The following is a 26,333-nucleotide window of genomic DNA, read 5'->3' as shown; positions in this document are numbered from 1 at the left end:
AAAGATTTCCAGACTGCAGTTCAACAAGGTGAAGCTGGAAGATGCTGGGGAGTACAGCTGCGAAGCGGAGAACGTTTTAGGGAAAGACACCGCAAAAGGCAGCCTGAATGTGAAAAGTGGTAAGTGAAGAAGCCAGCAAATGTCTCGAGCTGTCGGCCATTCAAGCAGAAAGCGGGAGGTTCTGCACATGGTCTGTCTTGTATTTTGTTTCATGCTTTCAGGATATCAAGTAAAACAGTCTTGGGAGATAAGAAAAATGCAGCTTAGCATAAATGTTTATCTTTGTTATCTGTCACTGGCAATGTGGTTAAGTTACATTTTAAATAAACTTACAGTCTATGTATTTTTTTAAAAGCGGAAAGGAGGAAAGAAAGCTGGTGGGCTTGATGTTTTCTTTTTTAAAAGAATTTCTGAGAAGCAAAACTCACCAGAAGACAAGCAATTAAACCATAGCTTTGTGATGAGTGAAGTTGCTTCTGGTTTTCATCCTAGAATGTGTGCTCCATCTCTTAGAACTCAGCGGATGGAGTCTGAGGTTAGGTGGTTTTATTATTATCTTGGTCATAATAATTATATTGCTTAACATGATGGTTTGGAAGCACCCTCCAGCTCAGAAAGTCCCTACAGTGGTTGCCAGAAGCCGGGAGGGTGCGACTAGGGGAGGGATGACTGTACAAGCTCTGTTTCCTAAGCTCTTCCTCCTGCCATTCACAATGGGCCACTGCGGGAGCCTGGGCTCTGTGCTCTGCAGCCCTTTGGTGTGATCCAGTTTCTCTGTTGTGCTCTTATTAGCATGAGTCAAATGTGAAGGAAGGTAGCTTTCTGCTGCTGCTTTCTGGCATTATTTTCTCTATTAACCTCTGCCTCAGCAGCGTTTGCAGTCCTGAATCTTTTATTCTGTGAAGCTGCAATATCACATAGCCTCCCCCTCAGTTACTCTGCCTGTAAAAACCCAGTGCTTGCAAAGTCTGGAGAAAGGCCATCCGTGCTCAGACCTCCATGCCTTCGTGCTTCACGTCTATGAAGTTAGCCCTACTGCTTTGCTGTGTTTCTTTCCAATCACGATAGGAAAAGTGTCCAGAGTAAGCTAACTGAGGCAGTGCCACTCCTTTTTTTCCGACTCACGCTCTGGCTGTCCCATCGCAATGTAGACTGTTCCTGTTTTGACTGGGAGCTGCATGTGCAACGCCCCCTCCACGTGCAACGTGCACGGGCAGCGTGTGCCTGCCATCAGAGCCCTGTCTGCCGCCTCTGCTCACCCTACACAGTCACTAGCACTTCCTTCGCAAGAGGAAGAGTGTGACTCCACTGCAAGGCTGTGATCCTGCACGCTGCTTACGGCACCAGGAAAATGCACATCAGGCCACTACAGCTTCGAATGGCCCCCTCCCAAATGCACAGGTAATGGCAGCATTTGTCAGGGTTTAATTCTTCCTCCGCAGGAAGGCATGCTGTCTGGCAAGGACGGGTGGTTGCTCTCAGTCAGGTCACAGGGGGTATGAGGACACACCTGAGTTGCCCAGAAACGTGTTGAGACCTGAAAAGCAACCAAAGAGACCCAAAGATCTGGCCTGTACCTTTTCTTAGTGGGAGCTCCAGGCTGCAAGGTGCTGCAGATCCAGGAGATTGCCTGCTGTGCCCTGCTGTGGCAGTGCCTTGATTAATCTGTTTTCTAAGCTGCCTTGCAAATCTGCCTTTGGCTTGCGCCTCTCAGCTGCATACACACCCTGCCGCTGCTATTTGCAGGTCACCTGGCAGGACAGCAGTTGAATGCTAGTTGTAGTCCCTTGCAAAGGTAAATAAGACGATGGTGATCGCTGTCGGCTTTCGCAGCTCTGTCACCCCCTTTGCACTCTTTTTTCACTTCCCCCTGGAGCTACCCAGAGCTGAGCAGCCTTCATCTGTGCCCAGGCACTTGCTGAGTTGTGGAGTCTCCCTCTTTCCTTACTGCTGGCCTTCCTGGGACCTTGACAGCTTTCCTCACTTCTGCAAGCTCCCTTCTGTGGTATCTTTCAGTAGAAAACTCCTCAGGGCATCTGCTTGTCTGAATCCAGATGTATTTCTGTCTTAGGTCCCTGGCTGCATTCTTCTCCAGGCTCCTTAGCACTAGTCCTATTGTGGCTAAGTCTCAACACAGTGCTCTGTGAAGTTTTAGCAGTTTATAACAATTAATCAGAGCAGATGCTTGAGCTGGCCTTCCCTCGGAGCCTTCCCCTCTTTCCCAGAAGCTCACTCCAGCTATTGTGGTTTCTGTAAGTTCTGCTGCTTTATATTCTGCTTCTTCACTGCTGCCTGGTCCCTGGGAACCTGGTGCATCTGCCTGTCCTGCACAGGCTGGCTGGGACTGATGCTCTGGGACCATCTGCTGGAAGCACACCTTCTGACCTGACACTTAGTATTGTTGGACATCCTGTAATGTTGCTGTGATACAGGCGGGTGAATCCAGGACTGGGAAAAAGTCCTGAGCTAACACCACATCTTGTGGTACAGACACGAGGTTTGGGGACATCTCTGGGTGCCCCTGTAGAGAGGTGGCATTGCGAGAGGTGGCCTGACCTGTTGAGGCTTGAGATGAGCATCGTGGAGCGAGGTGTCCTCAGCCCAACACGCTGTTCCCCTCCAGGGGTGCAGAGGCCAGAGTCAGAGGCTCCTGAGCCCACCTGAGTCTTGGCTGGCAGAGAAGGTGCTCACACATGAGACACTCAGGCCCATGGATGTGAAGGTCTGAGATTCAGTCTTGGCTGGTAAAAATTTCTCAGCCTGATGAGGCAGCGTTGCCATTGCAAAGCACTCTTTGCTCTATTCCACTGCCACTTTTTGGTTTATACCAGTTTCAAAAGAGCACTTTTTCAGCCATGCGTATCTGTTGCAAGTCACTGAAAACACCACATTGAAGAGACATTTTCTTTAGAAAGTGGCTGCAGTGCAGCAACCCCTTGTCACTTAGAAAATGCCCATCAGCCAAACCCATCACCTCATCTCTCCTCTGCAATTCTGGGATTTCCACAAAATACCAGGCTCAGAAATAAATGCTTTTGCATTGAAAAGCTTTGGGATGGTGTCAGTTTCTGAGGAAATGCTTCTGGGCTTAGCCAAAACATATTGTGCTTTGGTGCTATTTTCAGATTTTTATTACTTTGAGGTAAATCAGATGCTTTCTTAGAAAAATGTCCCATTTCCCAGTTCTCTTTATTGGGTAGTCTAATATCGGTATCACATGAGCATGAGGACACAGCAGAGATGTGACTGTTTCAGACTCTTTTTTCCTCAGAAAATTTCTAGACACCTCCTTAACTGACACACCTCCTCCCCACCCCACCCCCGCCTTTGCTAAACACCGCAGGAAAAATCAAACTTTTATAAAAAATTCTTTCTGCTTTTACCTTTTCATGGTGGTCTCACCCCCTATCTCTGACAGGGTGCTGCACGCACAGTGTAGGCTCCTGGCACTTTCTCCTTTTTGCATCTAGATGGTCGTGAAGGGCTTTGATCCTGAAGGGGCTGTTGCTGCCAGCAGGCTTGAGTAGAGCTGGTGACTGTGGACATTGGACTTTCCCAGTGTCCTGGTTTATAAAGAAGAAATCACTACAAGTGCTCATCTCCCGTGTTGCCTTGGGCCATGGCCTTCATCTGTTTCATGTTCCTCCATCTCTTGTACGAGCATTACTTTGTGCAGCAGAACTGCACATACTTGTGGGATGGAGGCTCTTCAGATGATCTCACCTTTTCTTAAACGCCACATTTTTCTCACTGTCGTGTTCTGTGATCCCGTCTTTGCACTCTCGTGGCTGTCAGGGCTAAGAAAACCTCCCACAGTTTTGCTTATCACCTGCCGAGTGAATCCCGAACCATTTCTGCCTTTTTATCACAACAGAGATCCTAATGGCATGAGGCCCTTCACAGCGAGGGGACCAGCGTGCCCAGTGCAGGGGCACTCGTTTATCTGCCTCCGTTGCCCAGTTACCCATCTGAGCGTACTCTAACCAGTACTAACACGTTGACAGCCACCCCAGCCTGCGCCACCCAGCAGCACCTGCTCTTGTCCTCCTCCCTGCAGTAGCTAAGCCCACTCTTCTCTGCTCAAAATAGATATTTTGTTCACTACTTTCTTACCTTAATTTCCCCAGGAACAACGAAAGCACCACAAGTCTTACCAGCCTCAGAAACTAAAATAGTTGTTATGGAAGAAGAGTGTAAGTACCTCTCCCCCCACTCCCCCCATATAGCTTCTTTCCCCTTATTTGTTTTGTTTTTATGAGACATTTTGCATAAATGCTTTATTGCCTCCTGGAATCTTCTTTAATCGCTACTTCTCTTTGATTTCTCCCAAAGCCACTGATCTTTCCCTAGATCTTTCAAAAAATATGATTTATATTGCTGGTGTCTATCTTAGAGAGGGAGAGGTTGATGACTATTGCAATGGTAACTTGAAGAACGTGCTACTTAAAATTGCAGCTGGATTTTAAGCATTCCCAGCTCTTTCAATACATGGGTTTATTGATACTTGTAAGATGTGCTTGTTACAGCCTTTGATTTAGCAGGGTTTTCTGTTGGTTTGGTTTTGGGTTTGGGGTTTTTTTTGAGGATAGGTGAGAAAACCAAAAGAGGCTATAGGAAATACAAGAAAAAAGACTGAGTCTTCTAAGCATAAGTCATACGAAAATTGCAGAAAATACATCTGCGCCCTGCCATCACATTTTTCCTTGAGTCTCTAGAAAACAAGAACAGATTTCCCAAAATGTTTCATTTGATTTAATGTGGCAGAAGTGCTTTTTAGCGTTCCCTCCTATTCAGTTGTCACAAATGCAGTAGAAAACGGGCACACAAAAATAAAAATCAAAGCATATATACAAATGTAGATCTAGAAGCCATTGCCTGGCCGTTGGTTCAGCTCTTTCTGGTGGAGGGCATTATTTCTGTGTCGGAGAGTCTCTCCCTGCTGGGGGACACCGTGCCACCCAGGCAGCGTCAGCACGCTGGACAGCCCACCAGGATCCCGTCCAAGTGAGCAGGCACCCGGAGAGCCGAGGACCAGGCGGTTATTTTGAGAGCTGTGCTATATTTCCATTCCAGCTGCTCACGCCCAGAACTGACAGCACAGCTGGCTGTGCCTCTCTGTTGACAATTCCACTTTGCAGATTTTATGGGGATATTTCCTTCTTGGAAAGCTCAATCGTTTATGATTTTAAAGGACATCTGATTGCAGCCACAGCAGGGACCAGCCAGGTATCCTTTAAAAGCTTTTCTGATTAGAAAACTGCACTTGAAATTTGCTCTTGTGTTGTGCTTAGCCTTCCACTGCACTGGGAACATCAAGCTGAGATGCAGCACTATTAATGCAATGACCACACCATCCTTCCCCAGGATTTTTCCTTTGTGTTCACCAGCATAGATCCATGCTACCTATTTGCATCGCATTAGACATATGCTATTTTCACTAAAAGCCAAATTTCAACAATAGAAAGGAAACTGGCAAAATGCCGTGTGGCTTGCATGGAAGTTTGTCCTTTTGGAAAACTTCTTTCCTCTGTGGGAATATTATTCTTGACTGTCTGTTTTTATCTTAATGATGTGAAGAGATGGTAAAGTCTCCAGAATTAAAGTTGTAATTGACTTTTTCCTTCACATTCCTTTTTCATGATCTCTCTCAATTGTTATCTAAGTAACACATAGTCCCCCCGATTTTTATGGTTACTGATGATCTATCATAGAATTGCACATGTGTATAACATATGGGGAGGTAATGAAGATGTTGTGAGGTGTGATGAACTGAAAAGCTGACAAGTATCTCATTCTTGTAAAATTCTTGCCTTTCTTTTAAATATCTGTATTCCAAAGCTTGTCTGGCACCTGTAGGTTGTTCCACCTCTCATTGTTTCACTGAAAGGTTGTAAATGATCCACTGGATTTTAAACACCGTGTTGAGAAAGCACCATGCAAACTTTGTGGTAGCTGCAGTTCCCTGGGAAAGGAGAGACGGCCTCGCACAGGCGGCTTGGTCACAGTGCTTGGTCACTTCTGTTTGGCCCGTGGTGCGAGGCAGGCATCTTACCAGGTAGGCTGGGCAAGGGTATTAGAGCCTACACCTCAGGAAGCTCACCGTGTTCTCCCCATGGCCCAGACAGTCCCTATGGGCAAGGGGATAAAACCCCATCACTTCATGTAGCCCCACATGCCTCACCCCCTGTAGCCCTGTTGTTCCCAGTGTCTACATTTTTAACTAGTGTTTTTCCTGAATGTCCCAGTTCCTTCCTGGGTGGTCTGGCCTTCTTTCTACCCCTTCCTTTGGAAAAGGAGTGGATTATCACATATTTCCCCCTTGGAGCACTGTTAAAGTCTTTCTTACCACCTCTAAGTGTAGCTGCTAGCAAATCCTGCCACATTCTGAGTCACCCCTGCCTTCCTCCTCCTCTTCTCCAGTGGCTACAGACATCTGGGCACTGCTGCATCCTTGACACAAGGCAGGTTTACACACCAGACAGCACTCAAAATGCAGCCCAGGCCTCCAAGGTGTTCTGTCTCTGGTTTTGGGTAACTTTTTTCTCTGGAAGCCTATTTTTCGTCCCACTACGTTCCATCTCAGCACCTTCCAATGCCTAGCTGGCACCTGACACGAGGCAGCAGAGCGCAAGGAGGCAGACTGGTACCATAGTTTCTTGGAAACATCTGCATTGTTATGATGATGTGCATGGGATCTCTTCCCCAGCTGCTGTTCCCCTTGCCTACATGCTGGCTGGAGCAAGACCTCTAGTTCCCCTTGACAGGGGCACTGTTTGGTGTGGGCCTCACAGATCTCATGACAGTATGGAGAAACCCAAGGATCTCATGGTGTTTCTGGTGTAGAGACAACCCTGATACCAGTCCGAATCTGGGACCACAGACAGCACACTTGGGAGATCTGGGATCTGATGGTGCTGCATTTCGAGAGCTCTCTGGATTCAAATCTGCCTTGCATCCTTGTCCAGTCCATGTGGATGCAACCCTATACTCGGGGTGAGTACTGGGACCTGTCAGTCAGTTGGGTTTCCCGGTGCCCCCACTACATGGTATGTGCATGGCATGGGGTACCACTCAGCTTCATTCAGTGGCATGGACACCTTCAGATGAGCTAGAGCAGATGTAACAAACTGGACCATGGAATGTGATGAGTGCTGGCCTGGTCACAGGGGTGTAGTGTCGATCTTAACACCAGCTTTGGTCCACATGTCAAGCTAGACTCTGAGGGGCAGATTCAGAAAGCAAAGCTGGTGTCTGGGAAAGTCTTTCCATGATGCTGCATATTTTGACATGGTACCACAGTCTTACACCTTCCTCTGAGTATATGCTTTTGTTTGAGCATTGTCAGACTAGAGCAGCCCTAGAGATACTTTCTTCAGAAAGCACTGGGGCTCAAAAGAGAAGCTATGCCTACTACTCTTATCAAAAAGTCTTGCTGTTGAGCCCAGTAAGCATGAGATAGTTGCAGTAGCCTCATCCATAGTGAAAAAGTGTTAAATAAGACGTATTATCTTGTGTTTGCCACAGGCTAAGATTGTGCAGTTGGATGGTCACAGCTCACAGGTAGGAACTTGCAGGGATGGGGTAACTTGATCATGTGCCCTGATGCAGAGAGAAAAGTCCTTTATGCTCATTTCAACATCCAGAGAACTCAAAATGGTAATGTGATCCTGTCACTGTGCAGCTTGAAGCAGCTAAACAAGGTTTGGGAGTCTGTGGCTACAGACCTGCTTGGTAAACAGAATAGGAATCAGTGTCAAAGTTTAGAAATATTTTGATGGAGGCAAAAATGGAAGAAGGTTCAGAGCAATCTGTAGAGCATTCTGAGATGGAAAGTTTATGCAGGACAAAGATACTAAAATCTTACCAGTTTCATTTTTAACAGGTAAGCTAATGTTTGAAATCTCTGAAAAGGTCAGGTAATCCCTTTTGCTTGTTTTCTACTGTTGAGTTCTCCTCTAGTTTTCCTTGACTGCAACAAACAGGTAGAGTCTTGAGGGTAAAAAAAGAATACAGGCTGGGTGGAGAAAGTGTGGTTTGTATACCATCAGGATACAAGGGGATCCACCAGTGACGGGCAGATGTTCTAAACCAACATGTGGATCATTGCAGCTGCTCACCTGGACTCTGCTCATGCCCTTTGTCTGGGTCACTATCTAGCTAATCTGGTTGAGTGCCTTTACTTTACCGGCCTGTGTAGACTGGCAGTGCTGGCTGGGCTGTGTAATCTCACTCTGCGGGTGCTCTGCAGCAGAGAGAGATTTTGGATCAGATGAGAAGATGAAAGAGGGAGAAAGAGAAGAGGTGGTGCTGAGTTGTGCTGGGAAGATGAGGACTGGGGGATAGTGTGAGGCACCTGAATGAAAGCTGGGCTCTCTGGATTGATTTTGGGGGCCTTTATTTCAACTGCTGGGGATCACAATCCCTCCCTGAAGTCCCTTTAGAGATCCCTGTGGGAAGGTAGGTGAAGCAGCCCTTCTTTCTCCAATTAAGTCTGACTGTCCACACACCAGTTTGGGTCCACAGATTTCATAGCTGTCATCCTGGTGATGTCATTGGACTAAGTTTGTAGGCTCATTGGTTTAGTCTCATTCTGGCTCTCCCTCTTCCATTTAATACCTTCCCCAATGCTGGGTGTTGGAAATGTTTTCCTTACTTTCTCTCTCCCAGGTGAGGTAGGCCTGGTGGACTTGAATGATCACAATGGCTCAGTGATGTCTTCACTGTGATGTGGTTTGTAAGTAAGTCACATCTAGTTGAATGGAAGCTTCAGCATATACTACACTAAGATGTACCCTGTAATTAAGGTTCAGCCAATTCCCCCGAACGTTGTCTCAAGTCCAGTCTGGCATGGCCTTTATTGCGTGACCATGGCAGACCTTCACATTAATTGGCTGGTCAATCTCTGGTCACTCCAGTCTGAAGGCACTGTGCTCTCCTGGAGCCAGCAATGCTACAAACGTGAGCGTTGTGCTGTTGGTTTGAAGTTGAAGGGTGTCCAGCCAGCCCAGAGCACGGGTAGAACAGAGAGAAGTCAGTCCACCAGGAGCCATGCGGACAGACCAGTTTTCAATATTAGACTAAAAATAAGTCCTGGCGTGGCCTTTGCTCCGATAATTTAAAACCCGCAACTGGAGGTGTGGTTGATAATTGAGCAGAGCCTGCACGCATGCAGGCATGGTACCTTGACATGTACGTGTTTGAGATCTCGCTGACAGTCTGCAGAGAGAGCTGTGTTGTGCCTGCCTGCTGTAAGGTCCCGGTCATTGCTTATTTTGCACACTGTGTATTTTTTAAGTAGCCATCACATCTACTACTCTAGATGAGATGTAAAGACAGGCCGTTGTGACTGTAAAGGCAGGGATGGACAGTATAGAGCAAAGTGTAGGATGGAAGTTGATGTCCCCTGGAAGAACTGAGGCTGTAAGCCCAGCCTTCAGAGCAGGCGGCTGTGTACCAGGAAATCTGCTCTGTCTGACTCCATCGTGTGATCCTGACATGTTGCTTCACTTCTTGGGCTTCAGCTGTTCCGCCTGCAAAGCATTCATGCTGGCACTGGCTCTGCAAAAGGCTTTTTAGGTTGTTGAGCAAATCCCCTCATTGAAGTATTATGTTGCTGCTATTACAACTGAAGATGGGTATTTGGGAAAATAAAATGCTGCAGTGCTCACGTGCATTCTGGGACCTTTGTGGTAGAGAAAAGCATAGGAAGGACTCCTTCATAGGGGCAATAGCTACCTGTCCTATGGAAACAGGCAGTCCCTTGGTGCTCAGAAACCTTTAAACTTGCTCCTCAGTGAAACACCTGAACAGGTCAGATGGGAGGTGTGGGGAATGCTGCCTGTGTTGTTTTGACCAGCAATATCTGACGCTCTGAGATGAGTGTCCTGCAGTCTGGCATTTGTATTTTGGGATGAACTTCTAGTCTGCAGCCATTGAGCCTCATGATCCCCTCAGGAACTGGGAACATAATTCCAGCAGGTTCTATTTCAATAAAATGCAGGGGTAAATATTGGGTCATTTCCAAATGAATAAACACACAGGAGCAGAATTTTTATCAGCTCCAGAGTCCCCAGTCTGTTGCCAGGCGAGCCCCAGTCTGCACAGGCCCTTCTGATTTTATGTACAGATAGCAGCAGTGAGCATCCAGCCTCTGTTCAGGTTTATTAAGAGAGTGTCATACCAGACGTACAGAAATCTGCCACAGAGAGAATGGTTAGGATCAACAGCCCTTCAGTGTATTAATCAGTGTAAATCATGGATTTAGTGTGGCTCGCGCCAGGATTACAGTGCTACAACTAAGGAATAGCTTGGCCAGACACCTTCTCATCCATGTTCTCCTGACAAGCAGTTGGATGAACTCAGTTGAGAGGAACCTCAGCAATTCTGTGTTTTATCAGTAAGTACATGAGGCATATACAGAGCAGGCAATTTGTATACACTCTCCAACCAGCTGAGTTCATCTGTCTAACTGAATGTCTAAATATTGAGAGAATAAAGTGTCTGTACTCTGTGAACCCACCAGTCAGTTATTTATAAAAAAAAAGAAGCAGAGAAACTACCACTGTCTCCCTGCTCTCCTCGACAGTAGCTGTAGTTTGTGAAAAATTAACTATAATTTATAGTCCAAGCTGCATTAATTAACTCTTTGCAGGGGGAATATTTCACCAGATTTCTGGGAACAGGCTGGTGAGCTGTCTGCAAAGGTTAAATGACGTGCATGGTAGGAATTGTGTAAGAATCCCTGCACAATCATTAATGGCCTTTTTGCGTAGATGGATTGTTTGAAGGGAAGTCCACATGGCAATGTCAGTGCCTGTGGCTCTCCTCTCTGTTGCCCTGTCATTGATGTTAGTCCCAAATAACCTAGGCGTGCAGTGGAAAATAGACGCTCTGAATGACTACGGTGCCCTGAATCTCTCATGTGTTTATGCTGCACTGTCCTCACCGACTGGGACAGCAACAATAAAATGTGGCTTCAGATTGTTCGCAATCACATTCATCAAGAGGCAGCCCTCTTTTCCTTGTCCTCACCTTATTCCCTTCTGCTTTGTTGTCAGCCCCGAGACTGAGATCAGCTGGAGATCTGACTTGCTGATGGGTTTGCTGCTCCAGGCCTTCTTCCACCTTGCAGGAGCTTTGTGACCAGTTTGCATGTGTGTTTGCAGAGGCCCCTGTCTCAAGGGCACCTACCTTATTGCCACTGGTCTAATTTCACTATTTTTTCTAATACAAGAGCCAGGAAGGGACACGTTTAAAAGAAGTAAATGGAGATGTGTCTTTACACACTGTATACATAACACTGGAGCTCTTGTCATAATGTTCTAGATGCTACAAGATTAGATTTGTTCGAACAGCAACTAGACACATTCATGGAAGAGAAATCCATCAAAGGCTACTAAATGTGAAGACACTGTGGCTGACTTAGGTAGTCCCTGAGCTACTCCTCCTAGACGGCCAGAAGAAAACTATCATTGCATGCTCGGGCTGATCTTAACCATTGGCTATTGGCCACAGTCAGAGACAAGACAGGGCTTTGGTTTGACCAGTACTGCTCAGCTTATAGTCTTATAATGGCCTGTATTTCATGACACTCTCTTCTCAACAGGGAACTGGGCTGACTGCCTCTTTTTGTAGCCTTTGCTGCATCTCTGCTGCTAACAAATGGCTCATAGTAATATGATTCTGTGATCCAGTTTTAAAACACTTTGTGCTTCTTTGGGAGAAAAGGCATGGCACTTGCAGAAAACAGAATTTAAAAGATAATGACATTAACAAGATGCTTCTAGGAGAACTGCTCAACCATGTATTTTTCTGACAGGCATAGCTCTGTTGACAGTTCTCTTTCTAGAAGTGCACAACATGCATGTTCCAAGCCTCATACATGTCAGTGTCTTTTTTATTTGTTTAAAAGGAACAGAATTGTTTATATGGGATGAAAATCCCATGCAATGTCTAGCTGGTCAGCACTGTAATCCACTCTGGTATCACAACATCACAGAGCACTGCATCTTCCCATCCACCTTTTCTGGTGAAAAGGGTACCTTTTTATCTGAGGTGTTTTCTATGGGGAGGTTTCTGGGCTCTGTTTTTATTTCTCCCTCTCTGCTCCTCCCTGACTGTGGGAAGGCTCACTCCAGCATCCTTTCCTGTAGGATTTATGTTGTGAGACATTGCCAGATGGACCGTTTTGCTTGCTAGCAACTGGTACATTTGATGGTTGCAGGGGTGATGGCTTCCTGCAGGCTGTGCTTGTTCTTCATCCATGTGCCTTTCAATTTGCACCAGTGCTTTGGTTCATGAAGTTTCGGTGCTCCCTGAGCTGACAGCACGCTTGCAGCTTTAACAGAGACCTGTTCATTGTGCAGTTTTAAGGTACTTCAGTAAAAGCCTGCAAGCACTACAAACCAAAGGCTGCCCTGCGAGCATCTTTCAGCAGCTCCCATGCTGTGTGCTGGCCAGGCAGCACTCAGGGGCTGTTAGAAGGGACAGTGGCTGTCTTCTGTGTACCTGCTCCCCTGCAATTTTCACACTTCCCTGGCAGGCCCTTGCTTGCTCTGCTGTTGCTTCTGCCTCCACAAGACTGGCCCAGCCAGCCCCAAGAGAGCTGCAGAGCAAAGCAGGTAGCTCCCACTAGCCTGGAAGCCTGCACAACCTGCAGCTTCCCATGCACATGGACAGTGAAGCCCATGCACAGCCTGGCTCTGACTGTGTTTTGGGACACAGTTGCATGCTGCCAGGCTAGGTTTTATTTTCATGCTGATTTTTCAAATGGCATTTGGTGTTAAGGCTTGGTTTAAGTGGCTGGATCAAGTAATAGCTAAAGGAGAGGCCTTGCAAAGAAAGTCTGGGTGCTATCATACAGTTAGAGGTCCTCTGCCCAAAACCTGCAGCTCTCCATTGGCCTTAGAAGAAATATGCTACTACCTTGTAAAGGTATAAATTATACAGACTTGTTACAAAGCCATTACGATGGCTTCAGCCTCTAGTTCCCGTTAATCTTAATCAGAAGGGACTGCTGAATTTCCCTACAGAAGTTGGGGAGTTTTCATATTTGAGGGTTTTTTTGCAAGGATTTCTTTGGTAGCTTGGTCAAATCATCGTCTGTTCTAAAACCCAGCATACACTCTAGTATGTGTATGCTGCTCTGCATATTTGGCTCCCAGCTGGCTGGCGTTATGTGCCCTAGGAGGGGAGCAGCTATTTGCTGTCCCAGGGCCATGTGCATTTTCAGTCTTTGCTGAAGTATTTGCCACGTCTGGTTTGCAGAGCACTTTGGGACAACTTGCTCTGCCCTGGATAGCTGTGAAAAGACAACCCCAGAGGCAATGGTTATTCAAGGCAAAGCATAGAAATAGCTCTGCTTGGTGCATAACCCCAGCTCTGTCAGACAGTGGAAGGCGTTGACTTCCCTATGGGAACAGAAGACAATGGGGTTGGACAACACATTGGTTCAAGCAACATGAACAGTAAGCTTGGGTCTGCCTTGAGCTGTGTGCAGGTAACAGTGTGGGCTACTCCTGCTGTGCACAGCCTGATGAGAAAACTCCTCATTCAGAGAGGCATGGACCCCATGCAGTCAGAGAGAGTCCCAGAAACGAGAGAGCTGGAACGAGCTTGTTTGGTTGCTCATGTGCCAACCATCACCCAAATGGGAGACACTTTACAGGGTGCTGGGAGCCCTCCTTTACCTGTGAGAGCCCGGACATGCCTGGCAGGCGCTGGGCTGGAGCTGGAGCGTGAGAGCAGAGACCTTGGCTCTGGCGGTGTGGGCTGCAGCCGGAGGCAGCTGGGCAGGCACCTGCGGCAGCCTCTGGGCTGCACGGGGGCTGGCCAAGGTGTGGGGAGCAGCCGGGGCAGGGTCTGGCATGCCTCGCTGCTTCTCCCGTGGCTCTGACTAGCTCCTGCCTGGGGCTTTGGCTCCAGCCTTCTTCCTCGAATCTTGTGTCAATGAGATGTTCAGTCTTCAGCGACTGGTCTGAAGTCACTAAGCTCTTTATGAGGTCCGTTCATGCTTTGGAAAACAGGATGGAGGAGGGTATCTCCTCAGAAACCTCTAGTACAGCATAAAAGGGACTGGAAAGCAGGTAGTAGCCACACTGCTGGAGATGTAACTGTGTTAGGGTATAGGCAAGGTGGGTAGTCCAGGAAGGGGGACTATCTTTAGTGAGGTTAAGTCTTCAGTTGGAAAAAGCAGATGCTTTTGAATGCCCAGCCCTTCTTTCAGTTATGTAAGATGGGTCTGCATTCCCCAAAGCTGGTCTGCTTTTGTAACCCGGATCAGTTGCTCTAACAAAAGGTTTCTCCCTTCCTAGAAGCCTTTGTCTTGCCTATGGAGACTCTCTGTTTTGGGCTGTAAGTTTGTCTGAGTCATTCAGAGGTGGGATTTGCAATGAAATTCTGCAAAGTACTGTCAGTTTTGTTTGTACCTTACACGGCTGGAGGGCTTTTCTCCAGAAAGAAATTTGGATTTGGAAAAGCGTCCGTATCCCAGGAAACTTGAGTCATGCTGGCTGCCTCCCTTTTAGCACAGACCAGGGCTGACTGACTTCTACTGCTGAACTTCTGCTTGGTCTCCTGAGGCAGCCCCATTGGGGCATGACAGAGAAGGGCTCAGAAATAGGGGAGGGAGAGATGGAGCTGCTCTTGCTTGCGCTGGACCTGTTCCAGGGATAATGAGGGCACTTGCTGCTGGCTCTGAAAACTTATTTCCTCCCAAGGATGTGGAGCAATGAAATGTCCCCTGCAGTATCTCTGGATCTTGGTCCAGTATCGTGATGCAAATCAGGCCTCAGCAGCACGCCTCTGTGACTCTGCAACACATGTTCTTCCTAACCTTCTGCCTGCCTGCTGGTGCAGGGTTGCATGCATGTATAAGGGGAAGGCAAGGAGAGGTGGGAAAGGGGCACTTTTCCCTGCAGCTTGCCAAAAATATGATCTTGTCCTGACATGCTGGCTGCTTAGAGGAAGGTGTGCCCTCAACTCTTCACTCACTTGGCCACTTTTGCTGGGAAAGGAACGGTCAAGTCACAGACCCAGGACCTGGAGAGGTGAAGGTGGGTCTAAAGGTACAGGCTGAGGTTTGTAGCTCTGGGGTTTTTACTTTGGCAAATGATCTAGTTGAAAATCATCTAAGAAAACAGAATTGCCCAACATAGGAAATAACAGTATATCCTTTTTGTGTGTGTTTTTTTTCCCCTGCAGTAACCACAACTCTCTCCTCCTGGTCCGGGCATGCTAGAAAATGCAACGAAACAGCCAAGTCCTATTGTGTCAATGGTGGAGTATGCTACTACATTGAGGGGATTAATCAGCTGTCTTGCAAGTAAGTGAGTGTAGCTCTTGTGTCAGTATGGAAATTACTTGGCTGGGGGAGAGGAGACTTCTGTGCAATTGCTGAGGAGGGGGTAGCTCTGAAATTCTCCTGGCAATTGCAGTTTGACCCGTGCAGGTTCAGAAAGGGAGACTAGAGGGGCAGGGGTGGGGGAGGAGAGTTCATATTTTCTTTTTTGTGTGAGTGCCACTGTTCACTTTTCCTGACTGCCTCTAAGAATATGTTTGTCCTGGCTGTTTCCTTTCCCTTTCTTCCCTTTCTCCTCTGCAGCTTCAAGGAAGGTCAGGTCCCTTTTGCTCTCCCTGAGCTAGGTCAAAGCTCCATGTGCCCTGCTGACACATCTTCCCCTCCGAGCAGGGGGGCTTTCCCCAGTGCACAGCCACCTCCCTCCTCCATGACTGGAGGGGGTCCCTTGCCGAGGCCAGATTCTTACCTCTCCTGTCTGCACCTCGTGGGCCCAGAAAGGCGTTTAGCACACAGCTGTTCACCACTCTGTGCCACTTTGTGGCAATCTGTGGGTTGTTTATTTCTCTGCTTCAAATGTTAAAACCTGCAAAAAACCCCAGGGAGACATACTAAGTTATCCTTGAAATGAAATTTCTTGGAGAGGTTAAGGTGGGGCTGCATAGTCCGAAGGATGTGGAATGGGATGTGAGACCTTTTCACCTCTGGTTCAAACCTATTGCAGCCAGCAAGCACGATAGCATCTCACAGCTCACCCTCCAAGCCTAATGGGGACTGTGAATGAAAAGTGCAGTCTGATTGCCAGTGCTGGAGATGTAGGTACCCAAAGCACACCTGTACCTGCCCCCGGGCTCCTGCAGAGTGAACATGAGATGGTGCCCTGGGTGTGCATTCGCTGAGCAGATGCAGTCAGCTTCCGAGGTCACCTGGGGATCCAGGTGTCACTGTGCCTGTCTTGGAGAAGCCCAGAGCTGACTATTTTCTCCCTGCTTGGCCCAGAGACCTCTCCATGGAGATGCACAGCTGAAGGTATTTACATCTGTGGACGTCAACCTAGTACCACTGCCACTGCATGGTGTGATGCTCACTAGACACCTCTGCTGTTCAGGCCTTGAAGGATGCATCTGAACAGAACCATCACCCCTCCTGAAAGGGTTGTGAGCTGGGTTACGCTTAGCACAACTCCTCCTTCTCCCAGTACTCCTTTGTTTTGTCAAGGAGCAGTAGGAAAGACCATGTGGAAATGCATTCTGCTGAGCTCCTGTGCTCTCACTTTCCAATGCAGGATCAGCTGTGGTGGGAAGGACATAGGATGAACAGCATCTTCCAGTTCTCCCAGGCTTGCCCCTTCAGACATGAAAAGAGCCGGGTAGGACAGAAACCACGTGCTGTGGTCTTCCACGTTTCCCATGTGCGTGAAGTGATAGCAGCCCTTGTACACCACAGACCTGTGCTTTAGGGCAGTTGTCTCTGCCATTGGCTTCTTGGTGGCACTGTAAGTTCATCTTGCCAGTGTTCCCCATAGGAAACATGGGGGAAGCCCCATATGATGAATCAAAGTCACAGCCACTATTCTGGGTAGCTGTAGCTGCAGGAAGCCCCAGCCGTTCCAGTCTTTCCATGCTGGGGAGGGCTCGACCCTGGAAGCCTGGAGGAGCGTATAAATCAATATCTCTATCTGTAAGCAACATGGTGGTACCAAAAGCATAGAACTCAAGACTATTTATTTGGGGAAGAACTTGAATCCAGATCCTTTTCAAATTGGATCAATTTCTAATTACGGCAAGTTACCTGAATTCCTACCATACACAGCTATAATGGTAAGGCTCCATTTTTTCCTAATGAAGGATACACATGGTAGTTATCAAGCGTCTTCAGCAAATAGACTGTTTTAATCAAAGTAATTCCAGCCTTGCGAAGAAACAGTCTACCTTCAAACTGGACTGCTATGATAGCTGATGAACAGAGGGGAAGCTCAGTGATGGATTCCATTAAGGTTTTATGTGCCATACGAAACAGACCTAATTATTTCATATCATTTGAAAGCCTTAATTCCTTACTTGCAGATGGTAAAATGATTTCCTTTTCTGATGAGTCCCAAGATACCAATTGCTAAAACCAGATGGGAATTGAATGGGTGTGTATGGAAGGGCAGCAAAGTGTTAACCAGAAGGAGGTGCTTTGAAGATCTGCACTGTCACTATTCATCTGCTGGAAAAGACAGTTCTGCGTTAACAGGAACCCAGTGGACCCAAATGCCTTCCACACAGTACTGTCATTTCTGAAATTACTGCTTGAGAAGATATGTGGATGTTCATTCTCCCTGGGTGTTTTTATCATTAAATCATAGACTGAAGAGAAGGAAGCCTGGCTTTTGAAGTAGTGTAATTTCAGAGTTTCTGGACTCCAGAAAACAACAGTTATAGAGGAATGCAGAAACATTTGAACTGAACATAGTATTTACCATAAAATGGCTTTCCCAATAACAGGGACGATTCTTGGGGAAGGCTGATGATGGGTAAATGGACTTCACATCTGTCTGCCTGCAAACTAGCAAAATGCTGAAATGTTTCACAGCTTCCTCCGCGCACCAAGACAGGAGATCTGCTGCTGTGGTTTGTGAAAGATACAATGATACAAATTCAGAAGAGAAACTAGAGGAGGCAGAGATGCAGGCTTTGACCTGCTTTTCTGAACTCTGTAAGATGGGAGCCAACCTTAGTCCTCCAGCCACACCATGCCTCTGAGACATGGACATCGAGGAGATCAATAGGTCCTTCTGCACACAAGCTTCTCAAAGGCCTTGGAGATCAAACAAGAGCCGGGTGAGCATCTTGAGCCAGGAACAACATGTGTCCATGCGCTGTTCCCACTTTCCTATTCTGATTAGAGTCAGCAGGGCCTTGGGGGGTCTTCTGGCACCACGTGCCAGCCTGCAGTCCTCCTTCACCGAGTGCTAAGGAGATTCTAGCACGCTGGCACCCGTGTAATGTTACCAGCTTTTCCAATACTAGCTATGAGAAAACAGAATTTTAGAGAGTTCTTGTTTGCTCCCTGCCACCATCCTGTAATCAGCTTCCTGGAGTGGATTTCATTGTTTGCAGCTGTCCACAAGCATAGGAGATCCTTCCTGTAGATGTTACCCCTGGTACTCTGGAGCAAAAAAGAGCAGCTGGGTTCTCAAATGATTTCTTCTCCTGAAGTGGCTCACACTTGATTTCTTACAGGTATTGCCTAAATTGGCAGCTGGCCTTTTATTATTTTTTTTTAACAGGCTTCCCAGGAACATGTTCCTCCTGATCTTTAAATTCTGGGGAACAAACTGTTTGCCTGTAAACCCACCTCCTTGTCATGGTTTAACCCCAGCCAACAACTAAGCACCACGCAGCCGCTCACTCACTCCCCCCTGGTGGGATGAGGGAGAGAAGCAGAAGGGTAAAAGTAGAAAACTCGTGGGCTGAGATAAAGACAGTTTAATAGGTAAAGCAAAAGCCACGCATGCAAGCAAAGCAAAACAAGGAATTCATTCACCACTTGCCATGGGCAGGCAGGTGTTCAGCCATCTCCAGGAAAGCAGGGCTCCATCAAGCGTAATGGTGACTTGGGAAGACAAATGCCATCACTCCAAACATCCCCTCCTTCCTTCTTCTTCCCCCAGCTTTATATTCTGAGCATGACGTCATATGGTCTGGAATATCCCTTGGGTCAGTTGGGGTCAGCTGTCCCAGCTGTGCCCCCTCCCAAATTCTTGTGCGCCCCCCCCAGCCTACTCATTGGTGGGGTGGGATGAGAGGCAGAAAAGGCCTTGACGCTGTGTAAGCACTGCTCAGCAATAATGAAAACATCTCGGCATTATCAACACTGTTTTCAGCACAAATCCAAAACATAGGCCCATACTAGCTCCTATAAAGAAAATTAACTCTATCCCAGCCAAAACCAGCACACTCCTCCATCCCTTTTCAATACACTTCAGCTAGACCTTGGACAGTGTGTTTTCTTCACCAGGGAAGAGCCCAGAACCGACTTGGAGCTGTTGCAGAAATTGTATCTTTTTTGGATTGTGTTCTTGCATAATTTTGTCCTTAATTTGAAGTAAATTCCACACATGGTAGTGTCAAAGGAAGCCTGAACACGATACAATCTGTGCTGTTATCTTGACTCTGCAAACAGACCACCTGGAAGTTAGATGGGAGAAGTGTGATCTGCCTCAGATATTCTGCAAATTTTCGGCATAAACCCAGGAAACGACTGAGCCACACACATACAGAATTGACTCAACAGCTCTAGTAAATTAAAAAGCCCCAGGCTCTTGTTGACAGGAAGAATTTCTCGACCCTTCTCCAGACCATTTTACTCAGAGAGGCCTTATGAGTTGGACTGGATTCTCACCAAAACTGTAGGGAAGTGGTGAGTTTGAGTAGAGCAAATTCCAGTGCCTGCAGAAGGGATGCACACAAGCAAGTCTCAAGATCCTGAGCTGGGCTGGGACACAGAAGAGCAGGGACTGGTTTGTTGTGTCCAGCTGAACGTAGTGCTTGGGAAGGCTAGCAGCCTCTGATCTTGGGTCTGCCTCAGTCCTGGAGCCCATTGGGTTCTTGGCACAACTTAGAGCAGTTTGAGGCTGCTCTAATGTTTTATTGCTGGGTGCCATGCCCCACGGGGTTGTGCTAGTGGGTGTATCACAGCAGAAATACTCTTTTTCCCAGTTAGGTCTTGGCACGTTATCTACAGTTGGGGTCTTCCCAGCCAAACAAAGAAAGAAAGACAAGTCTCAGCGCTGCACAGTCCTCTGCCTACTTAAACGCACTTCGTGACTCTTTTGTGTGGCTGATGAAATCAAAGTGGCTGGTGCCCTGGGCCAGGATCTTCCTAAATTGCATGGGATCAGAAGACTTAAAGAGCTTTATAGAGCAACACCCCCTCATCATGTTGTACTGGTTGTGCTTTCAAGAATCAGGCTGAAGGATTTACAAATGCTGACAGATAAACAGAGTCTTTGGGTTTGGGCTGACAGCATTGCATTATGTGAGAGAGTGAGGTCAGAGGCCTGGAGGACCTCAGACAAAAAGTGAAAGTCAAGGAGAGAATAAAAAACAAAACAAAGCAAAAGAGAAAAGATCAATTAATTTTTAAACTAGTTGAGGTATGTAAATCACCAATTTACAAAATTACATGTTCACTTCCTAGAAGCCCATTTGCTTACCACATCAATGTATATTGTTCCCTGCAGATTTTCCCAGGAAAGGGGAAAGATCATTCTGAAGGGTTAACCACACTGCCGAGAGCTCCCCTGTGCTTTTCCAGAGCACCATTCAAAGGAGTGAGCATCAGGCCAATCTCATACGGCCGTGGTTCTCTTTGCAGCACAGCTTGCTCAGCTCTCCTGTGGTGTCAGGAGCTATGCCATCCCTCTCAATGACTCTACTGATTTGGTCAGCACAAGTTTCACATTGCACAGCCACAAGGATGTCACTTTGCCATGGATATACGAGCAGTTCTGCGGGGAGGTGTTGCAATATCCTTGGAAATGAAGAGCCCACAGTGTTGAACTAGGGGTGAAAATCTCCACATCCTGTTCCAAATCTCCTGAACCAGCCAGGACTCATTCACTGGGGTTTGCATGCTGTTTATCTTGGGTGATGAGATCAGGTACCTTTTTGGGTTCAAGTGGCCCATCTATGCATCTTGTTCAATGCATCCTTTTTAATGCACATGTAACTATAGCAGACCCTTAAGAACCATCAGAGTGTGGAAGCTGATCCTACAACAGTGACGCTCAGCAAAGACAACAGCGCAGATCCTGCTGAGCTCCCATAGCTTAGTCAGAACTGCGCTGTTGTCTTCACTGAGCCCAGAAGTGGGTGTCCCTGCAGTTTGGACTCTACTATACAGCAAACATGCCTTGATTAGCTGCTCTGGATAAGGCCTCTGCATTTATTCTGGTTGCTTTCTTTTCTTCCCATCAGCGATTTTGTGGAGTCCAGCCTTTTGTGGCTCTCCAGAGCTTGATCATCTGGGACTGGTCAGGGGACAATGACAGAACTGTCTTCTTTTTCAGCCCTTTGCACAAATAAGCAACATGCTTGAAACATTTCTCCATTTGCTTTATCAGTGCATTGTGTCCTTCTGCTACAGCTTCTCCTTATCCCATTATTTTGAAGCACCTGCTCATTCACATTCTCCTGTAACATGGATTGTATTATGAGAGCTACCGAATTTGGCATACTTTAATTAAGATCTGAGGGAACAAAGGAAATGTGCCAACCCTTGCAAGATTTAGAACAACAGCTGGGCAGAAAAAGTTTTGCTTCCAGCAGGAACATTATGATAATGATGTTATTAATTAATAGCAGCAAATAATAATTAACAATAATTATTGCTCTGCCCTGATACAAAGCAAAAGGTCAAAGTTTCTCAATTTTCATAAATAAGTGCTCTGCAAACAACATAGAAATAGGTCATTCAAACCATTTTGGTTTGTACTTTTTGAGATGCTTTATTTGACTGATCATCTTACTGCATTTTTTTTTTTACCATGTAAATATTTAACTGCAATTCATCCTGAACCCAAGAGCAGAACTTTGTGGATTTTTTCAAAATGGGGTAAAAAACCCATGTTAAATAATTGGTCAAAAGTGAAAGAGTTGGACACTTTCAAGCAACAACAGAATCTGGACAGAAAACCTGACCAGTTTTATCGAAGGCATTTGCAAGTAGCAAATTTTCAGATGTGACAATTTTTTTTTAATTTTCATGCACCTGATTAGGCACAGAGAGATGGAGTTAAGCAAGGGCAGTCTTGGGAGTTCACAAAGGCTAGAGAGGGGACAACGTGCTGTCTGCAAGAGGTTGATGCGGCCTTGTACATCCCCAAGACTGTTCCTGCAGATACAGCTTTGTCCAGTTGCCTTTGCCTTTGAGGAGAGACATGTTGGGCCTCCATAACACCAGTGAGTGGACCAGAAAGTCCAAAGGTAATATTTGCAAGAATAGTCTACCATCTCTGTAGTCCCTGCAAGAGCTTTCAAAAGGAGAAGGGACCCTGTTTTGCTGGGGTAGCCAGCCAAAACCTCTTGACTAGGGTCAAATGTGCAGGAATAAGGATGCCATAATCAAAGACCATCTCATGGCTCTGGACCTTAGTGAGCCTTTCAGGTATATCCCTCAGGCCATATGGTTGGCCACTGAAGAAGAGCTGCCCAGAAGCCCTTACCACAGGCAGCAGATTCTGCATGCAGAAGGGGTGATTTCCATTGCTCTTCCTGTCCAGACTGGGACACTCATGTGCAATTTCATGCTGGAAATTTCTTTACTAGAAGTCACATCTGGAGCCATAGTAATAAATATCAAATCATCTTCACCAGCCTAGACATATGAGACAGCTGAAAAAAAAAGGAACCATGAGCACTGCATGCTTTCAAAGGTCTCCTGGTCACTGTTGCTGCCAGCAGCCTTGTTTATGAGGAATCAGGACCCAGGGACACAGAATGGCACACGTGTCTTGACAGCTTGTATGCTAGCTTGGGAGGTGGCAGAAGGTGCTCGTGTTCATGAGGGCTTCTTTCTGTCACTTTTCCCAGTGCTGATTCACTAGTAACTAAAGATGAAAAGCCTGAGCTGTCCTAGACACAGAGAAGACAGTTATCTGCTGCCTTCCGTCTAGAAAGCTCTTCTCCCACCCACGCTAGGCTGACTGCAGAGATCTGAAGATGGGCTGTATGGTAGCTGTCATGGCATCAAAGCTTCTTTGACACTTTTCTGTTTTGCTTTTTCACTTCTCACCATTTTTTTTCTCTGGGTTTTTATTTCCTTCCACCAGTTTTCATGTAATTTTCAGTCTTTCCTTAATGGCATGCAGCTTCAGTCACACTGAAGTTCCAGCCTTGGCTGACCTCTTGAGGATGTGCGCCTGGGACAGCTGTAGCTCCTTTCAGACAAAGAGCCCCTTTTTGAGGTGGGTGGGACATTTGCTTCATTCAGCAGTACCCTTGAGGCCCTTCAGTGTGCTCACAACATACATGAAAACTCAGATCCCAGACAAATGGGCAGCACACTGCAAGCTAAACTGGATACCCTTGAAGACTCTGTGAATAAGTTCATTACTCTATCAGTGGTGATGAATAAACTTCAAAAAGGATTGGGAAAACACATTCTATTTTGGATGCCTTGTTCAAACCCTAGTGCAATCTCTTAAAGGTTTCTCCAAAGTCATGCTTCCCCAGGGCTGTCCTTGTGAGTCTGCATCCCCCAGCTGCCTCAGGTTTATACTCTTTGATTGCCAACAGGGCATCTTCTTCACTCCACTTCCCAGCACCAGCTTCCTCTGCTTCATCAAGGGGAAGGTCAACAGGCCTCATGTCTGATGGTAACCCCTTGGGCTGGGCTTTCCTTGGGAGCTGGCTGGGCTCCCTGGTATTGAAATGACATTGCTGCTATGTCTCCCTTTCCTGTGCTCCAAGGTGAACGTCCAAGAATGAGAAAAGAGGGTGAATTTTTCAAAGATATTTGCCTGACCAGGGAGTCAAATTTCCAGTTTCAAAAGTGACTTGGATACTGAGAAACTTAAGTGTATGACTAGGGAGTTCAGTGAAGCCTCATGCAGAGCCATGCCCTTAAGTTCTCCCCAAGCAGTTCAGGGTACACGAATATCCCGGCACACTTCCACATGTTGGTGTTAGCACAGGTCCCAAAAAACAGATGCTGTGTAGCACAGAAAACAGGTTTGGTCATGGGCGGTGAGGATGCACCAGCTTTTTTGCTCATGGAGACCTAACAAAACGGCAGTGAAAACCAGCAAAAAATCAGATGCCAAAGCCATGTCAGTCATGCAGCCTTCCAAAGCTTTCTTCTGTGAGAGGGACAGCAGGTGAAATGTCCCCTGGGCATGGGACACTCTGCCTTGGAGAATGGAAATGCATTCTTTAGGGGAAAGATGGACAGGTTTGGAGGTGTTGAGATGGAGAAAGATGGTAGATGGGATGGAGGGATTATGCAGCCTTTTATTAGCTGTATCTTCTCCTTGGATCATGCTGGATTCAGAGGTGTACCTGCAGGTCCCCTGTAGGCATCCAGCACTGAGGGTCAGGCTACCTCTGGAGTACCAGCAGGTTGTCCCACAGGTGGATGGCCTCCTTTAGGAGCCTGTGGCAGTGGTGTATCACTGTCAGCAAATGCCTCAGCCTTCTCCCCTGGGAGTGTTAATGCGTGTCTCCAGGCAGGGATTAGACATCTATGCACTGGGGGAATGGTACCAGCCATGTCCATTGCCACAGCTGGGAGATCATTACACCTTGTCCTGCCTTGTGCCTAGCCACCTGGTGCCTCCTCAAGTCCTTCCCCAGACCTCAGCTGAATCTTACCTCTCCCATTCGGAGAGGAGCCCTCCAGCTTGGAGAAGTCTGTATCCCTGCAGGCCTGACAGATGGGCTAGTGTACCCTTGGTCTGTACAGCTGGTGCGGCTGCTGAGAGCCCCTAGTGCTCCCTCACATGTTGTGATTCCCACCTGCTGGCCCAGATCAGTGTTTGTCCATGATCAGGGAGAACTATTAAAAATCAAGGTTTTTCTGGTCATAATGAATAGGGAAGACTTCTCTAATTTCTACCTGTTCCCCCCAAGGAAACTAAATAGTTGCTGAAAAAACCTGTCTGTGTTCCCTTAAGCAAATAGAGAGAAGCAGGAATTCATCTCTCTTCTTGACTTTTTTTTATTGCCACTGGAGTTGCATATCTGTAACGTGCCATCTAAACATAAATCTGTCAAGAACGACAAATGCTGCCATAGCCCTTGAGCAACAGTGCAGAACTAATCTGCCAACAAGCTTTGGAACTACAAAGCTTTGGTCATATGAAACATCAAATCTATCCCTTCCTCATCCCCTTCACTGTGTCTGCAGACTGGGAGCAGGTGTTAGTGTACCTTTGGGAGGCACGAAAGGGTCAGATCTGCACTGCCCACGTGGGGCTGGCAGTGGGCGCATGGGACCTCGACCTGGACCTGTCCCGCTCCACCCCACCATATGCGCAGGTTGGGACCAGTCGTCTGACACCGTGCTGAGGCTGCTCCAGCTGCTTGCTGTCCTTCGCAGTGGACCATCAGGGAGCTAAGTCATATACCTCAGGCTTGGGCCTCTGGTCCACGTCCTTTTTGCTGAGGTGTCTTTCAGTCCCTTCTTTGTTGACCAGCTGGGGCCTGCCGAACACTGAGGGACAGTGCGATCTTGTGGGTGACAGCTGAGAGAGAGGAAGGTCTGACATGTATGACGTGCAGAGCCTCCAGCCCCGCTTACCTTGGGAAGGTGGAAAACAGATGTTAAGATGCTAGCTCTAATGATAAAGCCCTCTTAAGCCTAGAGGAGGGAGAGGTTGGTTGGGGAGGGAGGAAGAGAGTTGTGGGACAGGCAGGTAAGAGATGGGACTTCAAGAAAGCTAGGGATAACTTTGAGGAACTATCCAACGAGGCCAGAAGAAAAGATGTGAAGTGAAGGAGAGAGATAAGTGCCTGAGGAAGAAGTGTTTGCCCACCCACAGCTGAGCTCCCATTGCTTCCCAGGTTCACCTGCAGCTGCAGTGGTCACAACACAGAGGGTGTGGGTGCTGCTCCACAGTACGCGGTTCCGCAGCTCCTGCTGCACCCCTGCCCACGTACCAGTGCTCCCCAAACCTGGCTCAGCCTGGGAGCTGCTCCAGAGAGCTTACTCATGAGCTGGTGCACGTTTCTGGTGGCCCTCGTCCACAGGGCACCATCCCTGCCACTGCAGCGTCATGCTAATGTATAACTGGTGCTCCATGAGCTGGCACATCCCAGCCCATCATGTAACGTTGGTCAGGATAAGTGTGAGAGAGCCTTGCAGTTAGACAGCATGTGAGACCTGTTCGGTTCAGCTTTCTTCTCTGTCCCTTTCTCTCTGTTAACACAGAGACTCTGCACATGCTTTCTCTCTAACCGCAACGTAACCCTTTTCCCTGGAACATCCTGTGGGTAATTCTGGGGTAATAATGGGAGGATGCTTGCCGTACACAACGCTCGCTGTCGCCTGA

General features: G+C 47.3%; 1 protein-coding gene across 4 annotated transcripts in view; it reads left to right on the top strand.

Moving 5' to 3' along the window:
• The window catches only part of NRG2 (neuregulin 2), a 172,723-nt gene that overhangs the window by 120,282 nt on the left and 26,108 nt on the right, over positions 1-26,333 (top strand). For 3 of the 4 annotated variants that reach the window (XM_052816410.1, XM_052816409.1, XM_052816411.1), the window contains exons 3-5: positions 1-119; positions 4,128-4,193; positions 15,202-15,322. In XM_052816410.1, coding sequence (XP_052672370.1) covers positions 1-119; positions 4,128-4,193; positions 15,202-15,322 — 306 coding nt within the window. The remainder of the gene's footprint in view (positions 120-4,127; positions 4,194-15,201; positions 15,323-26,333) is intronic. The other variant, XM_052816412.1, reaches the window with a different exon arrangement.

The sequence above is a fragment of the Harpia harpyja genome, chromosome 20 (genome assembly GCF_026419915.1).
Source record: "Harpia harpyja isolate bHarHar1 chromosome 20, bHarHar1 primary haplotype, whole genome shotgun sequence".
Lineage (NCBI taxonomy): Eukaryota > Metazoa > Chordata > Aves > Accipitriformes > Accipitridae > Harpia > Harpia harpyja.
This window is presented reverse-complemented; position numbering and strand designations above follow the sequence as displayed.